We start from the raw sequence: 19,128 nt of genomic DNA on the forward strand, positions 1-19,128 counted from the left end.
ATCCTGTGTACCCTTTTCAGATTGGCTTCTTTCACTTAGTAGTGTGCATTTGAGGTGTCTCCGTGTCTTTTCATGGCTTGAGAGTTTTTTTTGTTTTTTTTTTTTTGTTAAAGCATAAAATGGCATTGAATTTTTTTTTTTTTTTTTTTTTTTTTTTTTTTTTTTTTTTAGCATTTTACTGTTTGGGAGCATAGTTAAAGAAATTGTTCTTGATAGTCTGTTTCAAGATTGGCATACTAAATTCCGCAAGTGGGATCTTTTAATGCTTTAACAGTGGGTTGAATATGTGATAAATTCCCATTTAATGGGAGTGAAATTGCTTATTACCTTAAGAGTGATTTTCCCCGTGTTCCTGAATGAACAATAATTGCAAGAGTTGTTGCGAATTCAGGGACAAATCCAGGATCTTCATAAACCGTGTCATACCAAATATCAAATATTCTTTGGACTCTTGCTCCATGGAACTGTATAAATAATTTTTGCTACTCTCACAACTTAAGTAGTGGGAATGTTTGCAGTTTGAGCACATTGTCCATATGGTCCCTATGTAACGGACTCAAATTTGTCTCCTCATTTTTCAAGATTCAAAATAAGACTCAGTAAAGTTCTGCTGAGCATCTTCAGTTTTTCTTTTTTTATTGAGAAACCACTGGGGCTTAGAGGGGGGAAAATTTTCCCATTTCATGCCACTGTGGAATTGAAGAGTCTCTTGTTTACTTCCCTGTGTATCACTCTTATATCCTTATTTTCCAAAATCATATTTGTTTAATCTTTACAGAAATATTTGAGAGGGCCAGAAGGTAGGAAAAGGGGCATAAACATTGTAGTACTTCATGAACTTTTATCACAGTCTAAAATAGGGGTTACTATTTCTATTAACATTTTCTCTGGAATAACTGGGCTATGGCATATTGGCTTTGTTTCTTCTCAGTACTCTTCACTGCAGAGTGGGAGTTGGTTTAGCTTTGGGCTTTAGGCTGAGATTCCACGTTTTCCTTTTTAAAAGTTGAGGAAATTTGGTTGGGATTATGTGTTAGTTTTTTCTCCACAAAAAGCATTCCATGTTAAGTGAAATAACCCAGGAACGGTAATTTAAACACTGCATGTTCTCACTCATATGCAGGAGCTAAAAAAAGTTGATTTCATAGAAGGAAAAAGTAGGCCAGGGCAGTGGCTCATGCCTGTAATCCCAGTACTTTGAGAGGCCAGGCAGGAAGATAACTTGAGGCCAGAAGTTTGAGACCAGCATACTCTACAAAACAACAACAACAAAAAACCCCGTCTCTACAAAGAACTAAAAAACCTAGCTGGGTGGGGTGGCACACACCTGTAGTCCTAGCTACTCTAGAGGGCGAGGTGGGAGGGTTGCTTGCGCCCAGGAGTTCGAGTATCCAGTGAGCTGTGATCACACCACTGCACGCCAGCCTGGGTGGCAAGAGTGAGACCCTGTCTCTAAAAAAGAAAAAGTAAAAAGTAGAACAGGAAGGGTGGGGGAAGAAAGGAATAGGGAGGGATTTGTTTAAGGACAAAATTACAGCTAGACAGGAATAATAAGTTCTAGTGTTTTATAGCTAGAGAATAGTAGCTGTCGGCTGACTATAATAGTAATACATATTTTCATATTGCTAAAATAGAAAATACTGAATGTTCATGACACAAATGATAAATGTCTGAGATGATGGACTTGCTAATTACCCCAATCTGATCATTATACCTTGTATATGTATTATATTGAAACGTCGCTATGTTCCCCATAAATATATACAATTTTGTGTCATATAAATATATACAATTATGTGTCATATAAAAAACAAGGGGAAAAACATTTCCAAAGGTAATCTTTGGAACCATATGGCTACTGTTTTCTCAGAAGTTAAGGATTCTTTGTAAAGGCTAATAGCATTACACACTCAGCGAAGTCTAATGCTTCTTTGGGACCTTCTGGTATGGATACTCTGCCTTATGTCTGAGTCATTGACATGGAGTTTTAAGTCTTCAGAAGCAAAATAATAAAATATGGACTAGACATTATTAAAAGTGTTGTCTAGATATGGGAAGGGAATTAGTTCCTAACTTGGGGTATTTTATCCTAGTAAAAATGCATTGCATTCAGTGGTGAATCATTTGGAAAGAAGTATGATTATGTAGAAAGTTCCATCCTCAGTCTCTTTTTCATCCTCTCTGAGTGAGCTCATCTCCTCCCATGGCTTCAATGTCCATCAGCTGATGATTCCTAAGTGCGTATTTCCAGCCTCCACGTCTCTCCTGTGTATCAGATCTGGACATCTCCAGATGTCTTTCAAGCCAACTCAGCCTGTCCTCCCTTATTACATTTATAGCATCACTGTCTACCCCACATCAAGAAGTTCACTTGGTTCTAGCTCGTAAACATTTCTCATGTCTGTTACCGTCTCATCATCCCCACAGCCACTCTTAATTAGTTCAGACTCATTTTTCATCTGAATTATTGAAGGAACTTCCAGACGCCTCCTTGACTTCCTTATTTCTGGCAGCCTTTGTGCTGCTACCAATCAGAGCAGTCATACCCTTGTTCTCTGGAAAGAATATGCTCTCCATAGCTTACAGGATACCTGCCATTCTCCCTATGTTGTGAGGTGTGGAGGATATCATCTGCCCTATTTTTCTCAATAGCATGAGCGCTTAATAGGTGCTTGACATGTCATAGCACTCAAAAAATGTTGAGTTTTTTCACTTTTATCTAGAACTTCTTCCTGCTATTTGTTGTATTGTGCTCATGATGTTTCCTCTTGCCTAGAACAAGACCATCTGTCACCTCAACTGACAAGACTAGATTTTAATGCATAAGCTTTCTAGGTATACCTTAGTCCACTCCCCCAACAGAATTATTTTTCATGTATGTTCCTGATGTATACACCCGTTATAGAAGTGCTGTTATCAGTGGTATTGTATTTTGATCATTCCATCTTGCATCTTGCAAGGTTGAAATCCGTTTAGGAACAAAGTTTAATTATCCCTGTGCACAGTCCTTGGTAAACTGGACCTCAATAAATGGTAAATTGAAAGCATCCTCTCAGTGTACACGCTGGAAAACTGAGCAAATCCAAGGTAAAAGTCATTGTTTTGGAAACAGTGAGACAGTTTTTTTTAGCAACCGTTTTTGCTGCTGTACTTCTTTTGATCATGGGTCACAGATGCAGCTGATGAGAGAGTCTGTATGTTTTAAGAAACACCTTTGTGGCTCTTATGCCCTTTTCTTCCATTTAAACAAGCTGAAAATATGCACAAAATCTGCACCATTTCAGATTCTCCAAGACATTCTCAGAGTGTGGTCCCTGGAGCAGCAGCAGGAACATCACCTGAGAACTTGTTCTAAGTTCAGACTCGGGCCTCACTTTGGATCTGCTGAATCAGAGACTTGGGATGGGGCTCAGCACTCTGTGTTCTAACAGGCCCTCCAAATGATTCTGCAGCGTGGTAAACTTTAAGAATTGCTGCTTTAGAATTTTGTCACCTGAGGAAAGCTTTGCCTTTTGTATATAATGACAAAGTTCTCAGTGTGATTTCTGCTATTAGCTGTTTATGCTTTGGAAATATTAACAGTTCATCATCTGGGAGGACCAGGACTCTATTCCATAACATCCTGAGATGAGATTCAAAACTTGAATTTCCCTCTGGGCAGAGTTTTTGACTCTGGTTTCTGGGAATGACTGTTTAAAAAAGGTGGGGTGAGGTAGCTTACTACTTCATTAAGTTAAAATGTCTCCTAGATTATACTTAGACTATCAGCTTGGCCTGCTGTGTTCATTGTCATACTCTTGGGATATATGATGATGGAAGAATGAGATCAATTGTGTTATCTTAGCATTTAGGTCCTGATTGTTACTGTGTTTTCAGACAGAAAGTAAGTTTATCATCAGAAGTTACACTGAAATTATAGACAGGTGCATTTCACAGAAAGAATAATTGGCAAACATTAGCTTTTGAGCAGTAATTACCTGTAGCTTTTGAGAATGGTTTATTCAACTTGTTAGAGAAAAAAATGGTATTTGTTAAAGCATAGTAAGAAGGACTTTAGTCAGATCATTGTGATAGGTGTAGGGACCAGATCACTGCTGTGAGATTCTGTGGTAGGGAGAGAGATGGGCTTCATTCAACATCTTAAAATGTTTTGTAACTGATACATTTTTTTTTAATTAACGAAAATTGTTTTTGGCCTCCAAGCTCCATTTTGGATGTAGTTCTAGATCTGCCTATAGCTACTTTTGACAATCTCTTGGTATAAGAGAGCTTTTATGAGCATTTGCTTAAACATGTCAGAGTTCCACTTACATAGTTGAACCAGACCTTTCATTAAGAACGCTCTTTAAGATACAGCTTATTTCTGTGCATTTTTCTGTTTCTGCTGCATGAGACATTCCTGGTTTTTAATGGCTAGCAAAGCTAGCTTTTTTTCTTGTGGACCAGCAGTTAGGGTACTGTTTGTGAAGTTAGGAAGTAAATTACCAAAAATTCCCCTGAAAAGACTAGCTTGACAATAGTTTGTGGCTAATGCATTTTTCTCCTTGGACAGACACATCCTCAGTTTTTAAAAAAGTCATGGTCATTTTGATGTAGAAGTCAAAATGGGCCCTGATTTATCGTATTTGGCCTCACTTTCTTGGATCTGACTGGAGAGTAAATTAAATGCCTTTTTCCTCCCTGGGGTGAAGAAGAAATGTTGTTAGTCTCCAGCAGTATCTTTGATAATGAAGCTGTTTACCCGAGTACTGCAAAAGCCTAGACTGAGTGGCTAGCATTTTCTTTCTTTCATTTTGTAATTGGAGTCTTCCTCTGTCGCCCAGGCTGGAGTGCAGTGGTGTGATCTTGGCTCACTGCAACCTCCACATCCTGGGTTCAAGTGATTCTCGTGCCTCAGCCTCCTGAGTAGGTGGGATTACAGGCATGAGCCATTGTGCACCGGCCATAGGATTTTCTGGGAAATAACATACCAGCAGAGCTTTCAGTCTGTTAGAGTCCATGTGAGGATATTCAAGATCATAGGCATGACTCTTGGAAGACAGATGTACAGAAGTGTAAGAGGGGTTCAGTTCTGAGCTGATTCTTCTCTTTGCTTTTAATATTTTTCAGTTCTTTCTGTGTCTCAGGTCTGATTTCAGGTTCTATTTTTAGAAGATTTTTTTTTTTAACCAGAATTTATTCTAAATCATTTTTATTAATTTCTGGCAACCTTACCTCATTTAATGTCACTCTCTATTTGAGATATGTTAATTCTCTGGATCAGTGGTTTGCAATGCTTTTTTCTTTTCTTTTTATTTTTTTTGAGACAGAGTTTCACTCTTGTTACCCAGGCTGTAGTGCAATGGCGCGATCTCGGCTCACCGCAACCTCCGCCTCCTGGGTTCAGGCAATTCTCCTGCCTCAGCCTCCTGAGTAGCTGGGATTACAGGCATGTGCCACCATGCCCAGCCAATTTTTTTTTTTTTTTTGTATCTTTAGTAGAGACGGGGTTTCACCATGTTGACCAGGATGGTCTCGATCTCTTGACCTCGTGATCCACCCGCCTCAGCCTCCCAAAGTGCTGGGATTACAGGCTTGAGCCACCGCGCCCGGCTCCTTGCAATGCTTTTTTCTTTTGGAAAATGGAAAGATTGGAAAAACTTCGTCTGATAGACAACCTCCTCCCTCATGGGCGTGTCTGAACCATGCTCCCCAGTTTCTTCCACACTGCTTTGAGATATGTCAACAGAACACCCAGGACTGGTTTAGATCATTCTTTTTTTTTCTACTCCCTTGAGACAGAGTCTCCACTCTGTTACCAGGCTGGAGTACAGTGGCATGATCATAGCTCACTGCAGCCTCAACCTCCCAGGCTCAATTGATCCTCCCACCTCAGCCTCCCAAGTGGCTGGGACTAGAGGTGCATGCCACCACGCTCAGCTATTTTTGGTAGAGACAGGGTTTCACCATGTTGCCCAGATTGGTGTTGGAATTACAGGCATGAGCCACCACACCCGGCTTTAGAGCATTCTTTACCTAATAGAGTAGAATGCTTGCATAAAACTGACATGTTATTACATTTATAGCTTTACAGGTTACAAAGTAATTTTACATACATTGTTCTTGTGAATCTTGCCATGACCTTATGAAGAAGATAGGAATCATTGTCCCCCTTTTTCAGATGAGGAAACTGAGGTTGAAGAAATTGAAAAATTCATCCCAAGTGTTCTAAACCATGGCTCATTTCCCTACAAGGTGAGCTCTCATCTTAATAGACTTCTAACTGTTCACTCATATAACAGCAGCACAATCTAGACTCAGGGTCTGGAACACCCCTGAAACATGCAAAACTTCAGTTGTATTTTTCTGAGATGAGTGAGACCCGTAGTTTTTGTTTTTGTTTTTGTTTTTTGTTTTTTTAGGGGGTTGGTTTGTTTGTTGAGACAGTGTCTCATCTGTAGTTCAGGCTGAAGTGCAATGTTGTAACCCCAGCATGCTGTAGCCTCAACTTTCCGGGCTCAGGTGATTCTCCTGCCTCAGTCTCCTGAGTGGCTAGAATCATAGACATGCACCACCACACCTGGCTAATTTTCTGTAGAGACAGGCTTTTGCTGTGTTACCCAGGCCGGTCTTGAGCTCTTGGGCTCAAGCGATCCGCCCACCTCGGCCTCCCAAAGTGCTGTGATTATAGGCATGAGCGGCCCTTTTTATTTTATTTTATTTATTTATTTATTTATTTATTTATTTTAAGCATACTTTAAATTTTTTTTTTTTTTGTCACTGACTTTTTTTTTTAACCCACAGATCTAAATAGATCATGCTTATTTAGCTTGTCAATAAGAATTGGCAACAGGACTGAATGAAAATTTTTGTTGAAGGAGATCAGTCATACCAAATGCTTGTTTCTTGTCTGTCCTAAAGTAATTTAACATTTGCACAGTTTTATAGTTTACAGAACTCTTACACATAATGTTACACGATTTTCACAACTACCCTATAAAGTAAGTAGCGTTATTCCCATTGGAAGAAACTGCTTAAAGTTAAGAGAATTTATGTTGTGGAGCTGCCGACTCGAAAGCCGACACCCTTTCTTAGGCTGAATTTAAGCCAATGTGACATGCTCTCAGATTCCATAACTGCCCTCTTAAATTTTATAAACTAACAGTTTGGCCTGCTCAATATCCAGTGTGTTCCCAAATACTGTTAAGCAGCCTGATTTATAATTGATAGGTTTATTTTCTGCTTTAAAAGTCTTTTTTTGAAAAGGAGAATTTGTACTGCCTTTTATAATTCTCATTATTCTTGGACTTTCCAGATTGTTCATAATATCTGATTTAATGGTTTATAACTCTGAAAACACTTGATAATTCCTTGAATCCACATACATGTGTCTCTAATTATTACTTTGTTCATTCTGGTTGGCTCTAAGGATAGAAAGAAATGAAAAATTCCCTTCTTTTTCATTCCCTTCTGCAGCTAACATTTTGGTTCACATTACCATTTTTATTTGGAAGGCTAAGGTTAATTTTTCGTTGTTTCTTGAGGAACTTGGATTTTAAGTTCCCCTCGTTTTGGATGTGACGTTCTGCTTCCCAGCCTGTTGTGGAGCAGCGCTGCGGGCTGCTGCCTGTGGCCTGTTTAGCATTTCTTTCTTTCTTCTTTTTTTTTTTTTTTTCCTTTTTTTGTTTTTGAGGTAGAGTTTTGCTGTTTTGCCCAGGCTGGAGTGCAATGGGCACGATCTCGGCTCACGGCAACCTCCACCTCCTGGATTCAAGAGATTCTCCTGACTCAGCCTCCTGAGTAACTGGGATTACAGGTGCACGCCATCACGCCCAGCTAATTTTTGTATTTTTAGTAGAGATGGGGTTTCACCATGTTGGCCAGGCTGGTCTCGAACTCCTGACCTCAGGTGATCTGCCCACCTCGGCCTCCCAAAGTGCTGGGATTACAGATGTGAGCCACCACGCCTGGCAGCACTTAATTCTATGGAGACATGTCATAATAGCTAACATTATTGAGTGCTTACTATGTGTCAGGCACTGCTTTAAGCTATGTTACCTGATATAATCCTCACAATAACCCTGTGAGCTAGCTGCTATTATTAACCCCGTTTTACAGATTAGGGAAATGAAGCTCAGAGACGTTAGGTCACTTGGTTACAGTCATAGTTAGTGACAGAGCCTCATGTGAATCCAGGCAGCTGATTTTAGAGTTTGCTGCATTTGATCACTAAACTATATAGTTTCTCTTGGTATGAACTCGAGTCCCCTATTTCTCCAAAGCAGCAGGCTGGTTAGTATAGATGCCTTTGGTCATTTTGAATGGTGTAATTTCAAAATAAAGGGTAGACCTTGGTTTAGAAGCTAGTGATGAGGATGATCTTAATTTCCAAATTTTCTGTTATGTCTGCCTGATCATGGTAGCTGTGGAAAGAGCAGGTTTGAATTTGGAAAATGTTTTGTAACTCCTGCCATCTCTACCTAGAGATGAGACTAATCCATGGTACCTCGTCCCGCTGCGGAGAATGAGGTTACCCCATTTCCACTGCTCCCAGAGCTTCAAGCCTGCCTTACTCTTGGTCAGTACACATAGAGTGAGTACATAGAGACTTCAGACCTGCCTTTGGTGTTAAGGACTAGTGATGAATGATCTGTTTGATTAACAAGGATAGGCAGGCTCTTCGGTAGTTTGTATAGGCTCAAATCTGTGACAGCCTCACAGCAGGTAAGGGTCCTTTGGATATTTGAATTACTCATAGTCCCTATATTCACATTTAGATGTCAGTGGATCTTAGTCTTTATTTTGAGGTAGATGATTTGAATTTGTGTGTGAGAGAGAGACAGAGGCAGAGGAGAGAAATGCTCTATGTCCTTGGCTGTCACTTTCTCTTCCTTGAAAGGCATGAAGGAGAGGACAGCATGAGCCAACCACAGGGAATTAGAGGTAGAGGGGGCCAAAGGGAACAGCTGTTTTTAGAAAAGGTGACAAAAGCAGGCGAGACTTAAAGGCCTGGCCTGGGCAGTAGTCAGCTGAGGGGGAGAGAAAGTTAGTCTGATGTCTCGTTGTGTGGTTGCCCTGGAGGTAATTGTGAAAAATCATGATAGTCTCTCCTATGTAGGGCTAGGCTGGCATTTTTTATACTTCCTTTAGGGCATATATGAAAGCGGTTTTCCTGGGATTGGGCTCAACTTGCTCCTCTGTGTTCCCTTTTTCTTCTCACCCTCTGCTGCATCTCTACACATCCAGTTTCTCCTGCCAGCGAGCTCCTCCCTTTCTCCGGCTGCTAGTCCCAGCTGTCATCTTTGCCTCCCATCCCCCACCCCCAGTTACGCAATTTTTCATTACGCTTCTCCTGGGTTTGCTTCCTCCATTTTTAATGCTCTGCCTGCGACCCACTCCAACATCAGCTTCTAGTCTCTTCCTCCCTCAAAGCCAGTAATTACCGTTCCGTTCCCCTCTTTATCATCGTTGCCGTGAATGCGCTGATATTAATACTTTCTCAAAACTCCTGCAGATCTTAGCCCAGTCACGTAAGACAGTGGGTGGGGATGATGGTGGGGAAGAGGGTAGGGTGGGAGTTGTCTTCTGAAATTTAGGGTTTTTCCAAAATGTTGGATGACTCTTGACCTAGAGAGAAACAGATGCTTCTGTTGGCCCCCCAACTTTAGGCAGTGTGTGCTTTCTTGTTGAAGGTACGTATTTGTTTGAAACCCCTTAGTAATGAAAGGCAGGGCAATGAGTCAGGCTCTGAACCTCCTGCTGCTGCTGAGTGCTGGTTCTTTTCCTGAATCGAAGCTCATTTTGGATGGATAATGAGGTGGATGGTTGCTAATAACTTTCCCTTGCTAAATGTGATTTCACAGTACTGTGTTAAAAGGGTTCTTTTCTTTTCCTCTTTTCCTCTTTTCTTTCTTTTCCATGCTGTTTGGAGGGGAAATAGATTTGTTTTCATGGTTTTTGATGAGTGCTCAGCTATCAAGGAATTCCTTAGTTTGTTTAGAGGCAGCACAGTTGATTGGAAAGATCCCTAGACGAAAGCTGAAGACCTGTGTTCTAGTCCCACCCCGCCCAGGATTAGCTGCTTAAGTGATCTTGGGCAAGTTGTGAACCTGTCTCCTCACCTGCCCTAAGAACCTTGTGGAACTGTGTGAATGAAATGAGATGTGATGTGTGTGGAAGCACTTTGCAAACCGCAGAGTTTGATAAAAATGTTAGGTGCTGCCCTTTATTCATTTGGCTCCTGACTACACCACCAGATAAATGTTTCCAGTGTCTTGTACATTCCTTCCTTCTCTGAAGCCAGCCTTCTCCCGAGCAGGGCATTGGAATCATCAGAACCCGAGGCAGTCTTGTCTCAGAGTCATCTTTTCTTCTCTTTTCACACGGCTCACCCTCCCTCAGTTGCTTTTAGGAACCCTTTGACTCGGTGTTTCTCTAGCTCCGTTCCTTAGTAAGATTATACATTTAAGGAGTTAGTAGTGATCACAGTATGTTGCACAAATGGTCAAAGGTTCCCGGCTTTTTTTATGGCCAAGAAGGATTGTTTCTTTATTTTTTAAACTAAGTGGTGACCAAGCATATCTTTAACTTTTGAGTAACTACAAAAATCTTTTCAGGCTAGTGAGACACATGGACCGTAGTTGTGGTGAAATGTTTAGAGACCATGCGTTCACTTGGGACCCCTTCGGATTCCAGGCCAGACTCTCATTATTAGCTTGTGACTGTGGGCAAAATACTTAACCTTTTTGGACCTTAGTTTCCACGTCTTTAAGGGAATTATAATGGCACTTAGTACATAAAGCTGTTGTGAGGAATACATGAGATAATGAATAAAGTGCTTAGCACATTGCCTAACATATAACGCATACTTAGAAAATGTCACTATATATGTCTAATAATATACTAATGGCCTTCAAAGAGAGCACAGAAAAATGTCCCTTATGGGCCTTTTAAAGGGTTTTTTATCTTGTGTTTGAAAAGTTTGTTTAAACATACATCATGTAATTTACTAATGCAAAGAACATTTTCGTCTTGGTCCGTTTTCCTTGCTACAGGTAGAAAATTGAACTGATTCAGATCAGCATTCCTTCCTCTTGGCAAGAAGTCTTGCCTAGGGTGGCATGATCAGGCCTAGTGACTTGCTTAGTTGTGTGCAGTGGGAATGACAGACTGTTTCTTGGCTACCTATGAATTGTGCGGTATCGGGACTTGGGGATACAGTGGAATTGGATGACTTCTTGGTGAAAGGATACTTTCAGACACCCTTTTTACATTAGCATGGTCAACAGACTGACACAAAGACTCAAGTTGAGGCCTTCTTTGAAGTACAATACAGAAGAAAAGAAAAAGTACAAAAGAAATCCACTAACAGTTCTAGGGCATAATCAAGTACATAATTACAGCATTTGAGAGGCTAAAACTCCCCCAGTTCACAGATAATGTGACAATAAGATAATTTGTGATTGCCACTTATGGTCAAGAATATGGTTAAAACAGAATAATACTTTTACTGCATTTCAGGGATTTACTGATATCCAGTTTTCTCTGGTGATTGAACCAGTAGTAAAATGAATGAAACCAGCTTCCTTTCCTTCTTTCTTTATATTTGCTGGCATTGATTTTGACAGGTGGGAAGGTGGTAGTTTGTGAGACGGAGACATGGCTCCTTGGATACCACTTTTATTTGGCAATGAGCTCAGTTCTTCATGCAGGGGCTTGGGGGCGCCTTTCTGTAATTCTGAAAGTTCTCCTTCATCTGAGAATGATATCTGTTGGACTTCTTAGGACCTCTGGTAGATAATTCCTTACAAGGAATGCATGCTGGATCCGAAGAGGTAGTTTAAAATGGCATATTAAAGGCAGAACGTTTAGTCTAAAGCTGTGAATCACTGCATTCCTGTGCTCCCCAGATTCTAAAAATGTCAGGAATTGAAAGACTAGTATCAATTTGGAGGTCTTGGCCTCTAGGTGAGCAAACACAGCACCTGTGTTTAATGTTCTTAGCCCATGGTGTGAGGTTATCACCAAAGGCAAATACTGCTATGGATGTATACAGGAATTTTTCCGCTTCATAACCTCCATTTTCAGCTAGCTCTGTTACATCCTTGGCTTCTGGACTATAGGAAAACGGTTCCATGTAGTTGATCCTTTCCTCTGGAATGTTCTTAATCTGATGTTGGCAGATCTGACCTCACTCCCTGCTCGCTGTAGAGGGGTTGGCTTGGCTCATGCAGCAGGCTTCCCAAGGGAAGTTTCCAAGCCAATCCGAATGCCCTCCCTTAGCTTCTTGCCTTACACCTTAGGATACTGTCTGAATTGATAGAAATGCTGAACGAGCCGTAGGTGAAGTGGAACAGTAGGAGAGAGTATGCTTGCACTCTGATTTTGTTTCCTATGGACCTAACTTCAAATTTTTAAAATAAGCCTGGATTTTTTTTTTTTTTTTTTTAAGTCTTCCTGCCATTTTCACCTTGTCTTATGGAAGTGTAATCTCAAGCAAATCATGGGCAATTGGAGGTAGACATCGACTTTAGTTCCTGGGCAGTGCCTGAGAGTGTTGGCTGAGGCCTGGCTTTTATCCTAGTGTTTAGTTTAATTCATCAGTGTACATTTCTTATTCTTCTGAGCTGGCTTCTAGAAGCCAGGCAACTCAACTATATAGAGCCTTTCAAATACTATGGCTTTTCAGATTTTTCTAGTTAATGGACCTATGGGGTTATGGAGGGCACAGTCCCTCCATTCGCTGGCAATGAGTTGGGTTGCTGGTGTTGCTGGTCCCACTTCTGAGCGGACCCACAAAGTGTTAGTATCTCACTGTGGTGTGAAGTACAGACCGTCCTCTTCTCCTGAGACTGAGGGTCTGCATTCAGGAAGAGGCCTAATATAGACAACTGGGTTCTTCGTTTGTCATAGTCAAGAATAGGAGGTGGAAAAAGTCTAATCTGAACCCGGGATAGAATTCTGTGTGAGAGAGAAATTTGCTACTCTTTCGGTTGAAATTTGGACTTCGAATCCCAAGAGAAGGCACCAGTAGGTTAGTTAATACTTCCTGTCGAGGCTTACAAAAGACACTGCATTTCTAACAAAGTGTTTACCCATCCAAAAGAGAGATCCTGATTTGGCATATGAACCGACTGCCTTTTCTGGTTATCTTTCATCACTTGCCTGAGTTTGAAAAGGTAATAAATGGTTTGTGTTCTAAGGAAAGAGGCTCTTCCCAAGACCTGAGGCTTTCTCATTCCTACCAGCTGGGCCCATTGCTAAAATGCTTTCCAGTGGGCTTGCTTCTGCCTGGCCAGCACCTGGGCTGCCCCAGCTTGTAATTAGCCTGCCTTTGCTTCATGAGCTTCCCAGGGTGTGGTTCCTCTTCTAAAAGCTTGTATGAATTGCTATACTGTCTCTTTATAGTTTAAAAATGAATCCTTTTTTTTTTTGTTCTTTGCAACTCATTTGCTTTTTTCTTTTCTTTTCTTTAAATTACGATTAACACCTGTTGATTCTTTTTTTGTTTTGTTTTGTTTCTGATTGGCCTGTCACTGCATTCCTGCTCCCCCTCCCTCTAGCTGGGTTTGTCAAGTCGCCCATGTCAGAAACTAAGCTCACGGGGGACGCCTTTGAGCTGTACTGTGACGTGGTCGGGAGTCCCACGCCAGAGATCCAGTGGTGGTACGCAGAAGTCAACCGGGCAGAGTCTTTCAGACAGCTGTGGGACGGTGCTCGGAAGCGCCGTGTGACCGTAAACACCGCCTACGGGTCCAACGGCGTGAGTGTGCTGAGAATAACCCGGCTCACCTTGGAGGACTCTGGGACTTACGAGTGCAGGGCCAGCAACGACCCCAAGAGGAATGACTTGAGGCAAAACCCCTCCATAACATGGATTCGAGCCCAGGCCACCATAAGCGTCCTTCCGAGTGAGTCCAGCACCCTACAGTAGTAGTACTGTAGTCATTAGAGGTGGCCCGATGACCCTTCCCTTCTGCTTCCTTTCCTTCTTCCCCAGTACGATCACTCACCCCACCCCCTTGTCCTCGTTTTTTTTTTTTTTTTTTTTTTCAAACCCATGACCCTTCTGGTTGTAGTGTCTGAAAACATCTGTGGCAACTTTTTTTCTGCTTTTCTTTGCTGTCCTTTCTGCCTCCCTCGTCCCCCGACCCTTCTCTGTGTCTTTCTTCTCAGGAACAAAGAACTTGAGGAAACCCGTGACGGTTCAGAATCATCTGTGTTGGGGAGAGTTGGGGAGGGAGAACCGGGAAGCTTAAAAAAAACTTAAAACTCACACAACGAGGCGGTCCAAGGAGGGTAGTGTTGAAATGGTTTCTTTCCCTCCCCTCTGATTTCGTAGTAGGTTTCCTGCTCTCCTTTTGCTGATTTCTTCTCTGGTGCCTTTCTAGTTTCGTTTCTCTCCCCAGTCTAACTACTTTTTATTTCTTCTGTTCTTCTGTTTGAAGCTCTCTAAGTAGCTGCCTTCACCTCTATGGTTTTAAGTTTGTGTGTGCCCAGCCTCTTCCCTCCCTGTGACGGTGTCACCTTGTCCTGTGACGGGAATGTTGCCATGGGTGCAGTGTGGTGGTGTGTTTTGGTTGTTGGGTGGCATGTCAGCTTGGATCTCTTCGTAGTTCCGGCTCCTTTTCTTTTCTAAAACCGTAGCATGCGCTTCTCTGATAACAGCCCTCAACTGCAGCAATGCACTCCTCGCTAGGCCTGCTCGTTAGTCTCCTCTTAAAAGCAGCAGCCTGGGACTTCCTTTGTATGTTTTGCTATTAGGAGCCAGGTGACGCGAAGCTGCCAATTATTATGATTTTTAACCCATTTTTTAGACAATAGTTTCCCCTTGTACAAAAATGAGTATTTTTAACCCATCTCTGTCTGGAAGTCAGAGTTGCATTTGATTTCCGTTCATGGTTTTGACTCTGATGAGTTTGCCGTTGGCACAGTGTGCCTCATCCCAGAGGATAGAAACTCCAGACATAGTGTGGGGACCACTCCCACTGGCCTTTTCTTTGTGTCTTGAAAAAGGAGGAAACTCACTTCCACCCCTGTTTCTCGTAGCGATGGGGTGAGCTGAGCAGCCGGCTCAGAATCCTCCCCTTGTAACAAGCAGGTATGTGTGAGACATCTGACCCCAGGACTTCGGTGGCCACTCGTTTCTCTTTCTCGAAAGTGACTTGCTACTTTATGTTGGGAAGCCCAGGGAGGGTGAAGTCGCCACAGAGCCACTGTTCCTGGCCGAGAAGAGTTCTGGACCCATATCAGCCCTGGCTATAGTTGAGGGGGCATTCTCTTTTGGAAAGATCTTCTGGGTCTTTCACCTTCTCTTTGAGGACACGGTGAGAGATCTATAGCCAATTCTAGCTTAAAGAGCTGATTGACCCGGAGAAAGTAAGAATAGTAAAATCTCACTTTGATGAGGACTTTGGTAATACAGCAAGTGGTAAGACACGGGCCTCGAGTCTATATACTTAATAGCAAATTAGGATCTGTTCTTCGGAGCCACTTCAAGATCCCTGTGGGAAAAAAAAAGAGTCCTTGGTAGAGGAGTGGTGGGAGAGGCTGCTGCAGTTGGCACTGTTGAGTCAGAGAACCTGGGAAATGTTAACCCAGTGATTTTTTTTTTTTTTTTAACAATATTTTTCCCTTGCACGCCTCCTTCTCCTGCCCTCTCGCTCCTTTCCTTATAAAAGCAGAATTAACCTGAACGGCCACAAAGGTCTGTGGAAGTTTGTAGGTCTTAGACTGGGCTGGGCATTTGCACGTAACACTTCCAAGAGCCTGACTCATAGCTAGAATGGCCGTGCCAAGGGGCTAGAAAGGCCGTGCCAAGGGGCTAGAATGGCCGTGCCAAGGGGCTAGAAAGAGATGAGGCTTTAGGGCACCTACCTACCAATCCCAAGAATACATAGCATTCCCCAGTTTACTAAGAAAAAGCCTCCTAACTTAGGGTTGTCTGTATGTGGTTGAACCAAATCCTGGCTAGACTCTCTTCAGTCTTCCCCGTCCGTCAGTTAACCCTAGGGAGCTGTTTTGGAGAGCCAGGAGGTTGCTGCTGCTGCTGCTGCTGCTGCTGCTGCTGCTGCTGATTTTTTTGTTTGTTTGTTTGTTTCTTTGTTTTTTTCAAAACACCCTGGATCCAACTCTAATTGGATTGTTTGATGATCTCAGCATCCCAAAAGACATTGCCTCTATGGCGAGGTTAAGTGTTCTATCTAAGAATGACCTCCTGGTAGTACTTTCCCCAGTGCTCCTTGAGTAATGTAAGCCAGGAAGAGAAGTGTGCCCAGTTTTTAGGTATCTCTCTGGCCATAGCATGTTCTTTATATATGCGTGGTGGCTAGGGTAAGGGTCTGCTACCCACTGCTTTTAAGTAGACATCAGTGGCGGGTGAACACATTTGAGCTTATCCTAAATGGTCATCTCTCTTGGACTTTCACTGGGCAGTGCTTGGCCACAGAAATAAAAGCCCCACCTTCATCCTGGTGCAGAATGCAGATGAGGCAGCATGGCCGAGGAACTAGGTGTAGCACCAGTTTTCACATACGGCAATCACAGGAGGCAGGTGACCCTACCTCACAACCCTCCTATGGTGCAGAATCAAATTTAAACCTATTTAAATTATCCACTTGCTCCCAGCTGACTCTCTCCTGGATCTTTAACACTTAAGGGAAAAAGTGCTTTCCTTTGCCTTCCAAGCATTCTTGGCAGAAAGTCTACCAGGTCGCTTTCATCAACTTCTTAATCTCCCTGAGCTGCAGTGGGCATTTGCATCGCCACAGGTAAGAGGAGCATTTACTTTGGCCTCCTTGTATTTAAACATCTGGAAGCTCTTGGCCTCACTCTCCGAGTTTACCCTTTCTCAGTGCAATCTGAGAGGAAGAGCCAGAAGGAGAATCCCACATGGGACAGAAAATGAAATTGGATAATAAAAATTCAGGAAAAATCTAAGTGTGTTTGGGTTTTCATGTTGCCTTTCTATTTTTTTCATTTCTCTTCTGTGGAGTACTGGTTCTATCTTTTTCTCTTTTGTTTTTGCTTGGTTTTGATTTTTCTTGGAATCGTGATGCTTTCTGCTGATGGTGTGTGTGCGCCTTCCATTGCAGGGTTTGCAGCCGTTCTGCTCGACTTCTTAAGGCCCAAGGGATTTGGCTTCTGTCCAGTGTGTCTTGGAAGCCATGGGACGCCACTGCGCTAACGTGTTTACATGCATCTGCTTCTGTCTTAGTGGCTGCTATGCCTCCATTATCTGTACATAGAGACCCTGTTCGATGTTACTGATAAGGCCCAGTGCTGAATGGAAGATAACCATTATCCTTTTGCCAGAGTTGGAAAATCGAACTAATTTGTTAATTGAGCAAACTTAAGGTTTCAAAGACATTAACTCTACAAGGCAGAAATGTTACATCGATTAGGAGGTCCTGAAGACATTACATTTCCCAAGTATCCAAGACTTCTCCATGCTTCCCCTGTCCCTGAACAGTAAGCAACTTAGTTCCCATGGAGGGAGAGAGTTCTGTCCTCAGGTTAAGGCTCAGCACGATACTGCATAAAGTGGTGAGAGAAGCTGCTGCGAAGCCGTAGACAGGAAGTAGCCAGACACAGGGAAACGGGAAGTCAGTCCAGGGTTTCTGAGAGAGTATTGGAAAACAAACAGCAAATACCTCTTACGGTGGTTGGGAAAAAATGCTTAGTTTAGGCTTCACCCGGAAATGTTTGACCAGAAGTAGAGAAAGAACTCAGCCTGGGGTAATAATAAAGACAAAGCACATGAACAAAAGACAACACATGTAGAAATGTCTTGACTTTAATACATGATGGATTTCAAAGTGCTTTAAAGATGAAACGTCCAGGAATAATGTAGTGTGATTTTAAACGTTTCTGTTCAATGTGTTATAGTATTTGACTCAAATAGGCTATTTTTGTAGGTGAGCTAGTGATCCTAGATTATCTAAGCCCAGGATAGAACCAGAAGGTGAAGTGTATATATATATATACCTTGCCCTAGGGCACATGGTGGTGGGGTGGTCTTGGGGTGGGGGGGGCAGGGATAGAGAATTCAGTCAGATGTGTCTTCTAGGCCCAGCTTTGCCATTAGTAATACTTACGGCCTTGCACAAATCATTTTACTTTTCCAGCTCTTAAAAAAAGAGTGGGATTCAATGCACTCTAAGGGCCTTTCTAAAATTCTAGGAGCCCAAAATACCAACACAGTATTGCACTCTAGTTATATTATCTCAGAATGGAGTATGTTTTAAAGTGCAATTCTGAAAGAAAAAAAAAAAAAACCAAACATTTGTTTTGGGACCAAGTATGGCTGGAGAGGAGTAACTGATGATGCTTTCTCAAGAATTTTGCCTCTACAAAATTGCTTCCACTTCCAGTAGGAAGTTTGCTTTTAGAATCCACAGTGTCTTTTTTTCTGCATAAATAATGCCCATGGCTGGTTTGCCATAGGTTTCACATTTAAATGTGGGGAAAGCAATACGTGTATTATGTAATGATTACTGTTCCAAGGCCCAGTGACACCATAGAGAGTTTATTATAATAGGTATGTGAATGATACGGCCTTTGTCTTCAGAATGGCAAGGTGGAGCCTGGGGTTTTCTAATTGAAGCCGAATTGTTTGGTGGTTCCTATAAAAACGTGCTATTGAAAGTGGACTGTGGCCAGTACAAGCACCCATAATACTCCCATTCTTTCACGTCTAGGCCAACTGGTCTTCAGGCTGTTGTCTGCGCTAGTGATCATTTGCTTATAATCATTGTTTTTCCTTTCTTGACTTCCTCCAAAGTGGTAAAGTGAAATTCCTCATGTGGTCCTGTCTGCCCTCCCCCTTTTTCTAGTTTCCCCCTCCTACCCCGTCCAACTCTCAGGTCAGGGCTACAGAGGAGAGAAGGCTATTGCCCCCTATCATTGTGCACTCTTATTACAGAGCCAAGGATTGTCACCAGTGAAGAGGTCATTATTCGAGACAGCCCTGTTCTCCCAGTCACCCTGCAGTGTAACCTGACGTCCAGCTCTCACATCCTTACATACAGCTACTGGACAAAGAATGGGGTGGAACTGAGTGCCACTCGTAAGAATGCCAGCAACATGGAGTACAGGTGAGAGGCGTGGGCAGCTCCTGGGGAGGGGGGAGGGAATGTGGCTGAGCTTATT

The 19,128-nt window shown here is 42.4% G+C and overlaps 1 protein-coding gene across 3 annotated transcripts in view; it reads left to right on the plus strand.

Moving 5' to 3' along the window:
* The window catches only part of NPTN (neuroplastin), a 73,552-nt gene that overhangs the window by 22,461 nt on the left and 31,963 nt on the right, over positions 1-19,128 (plus strand). For 2 of the 3 annotated variants that reach the window (XM_010332013.3, XM_003944148.4), the window contains exons 2-3: positions 13,542-13,889; positions 18,902-19,073. In XM_010332013.3, coding sequence (XP_010330315.1) covers positions 13,542-13,889; positions 18,902-19,073 — 520 coding nt within the window. The remainder of the gene's footprint in view (positions 1-13,541; positions 13,890-18,901; positions 19,074-19,128) is intronic. The other variant, XM_010332016.3, reaches the window with a different exon arrangement.

The sequence above is a fragment of the Saimiri boliviensis genome, chromosome 2 (genome assembly GCF_048565385.1).
Source record: "Saimiri boliviensis isolate mSaiBol1 chromosome 2, mSaiBol1.pri, whole genome shotgun sequence".
Taxonomy (NCBI): Eukaryota; Metazoa; Chordata; class Mammalia; order Primates; family Cebidae; genus Saimiri; species Saimiri boliviensis.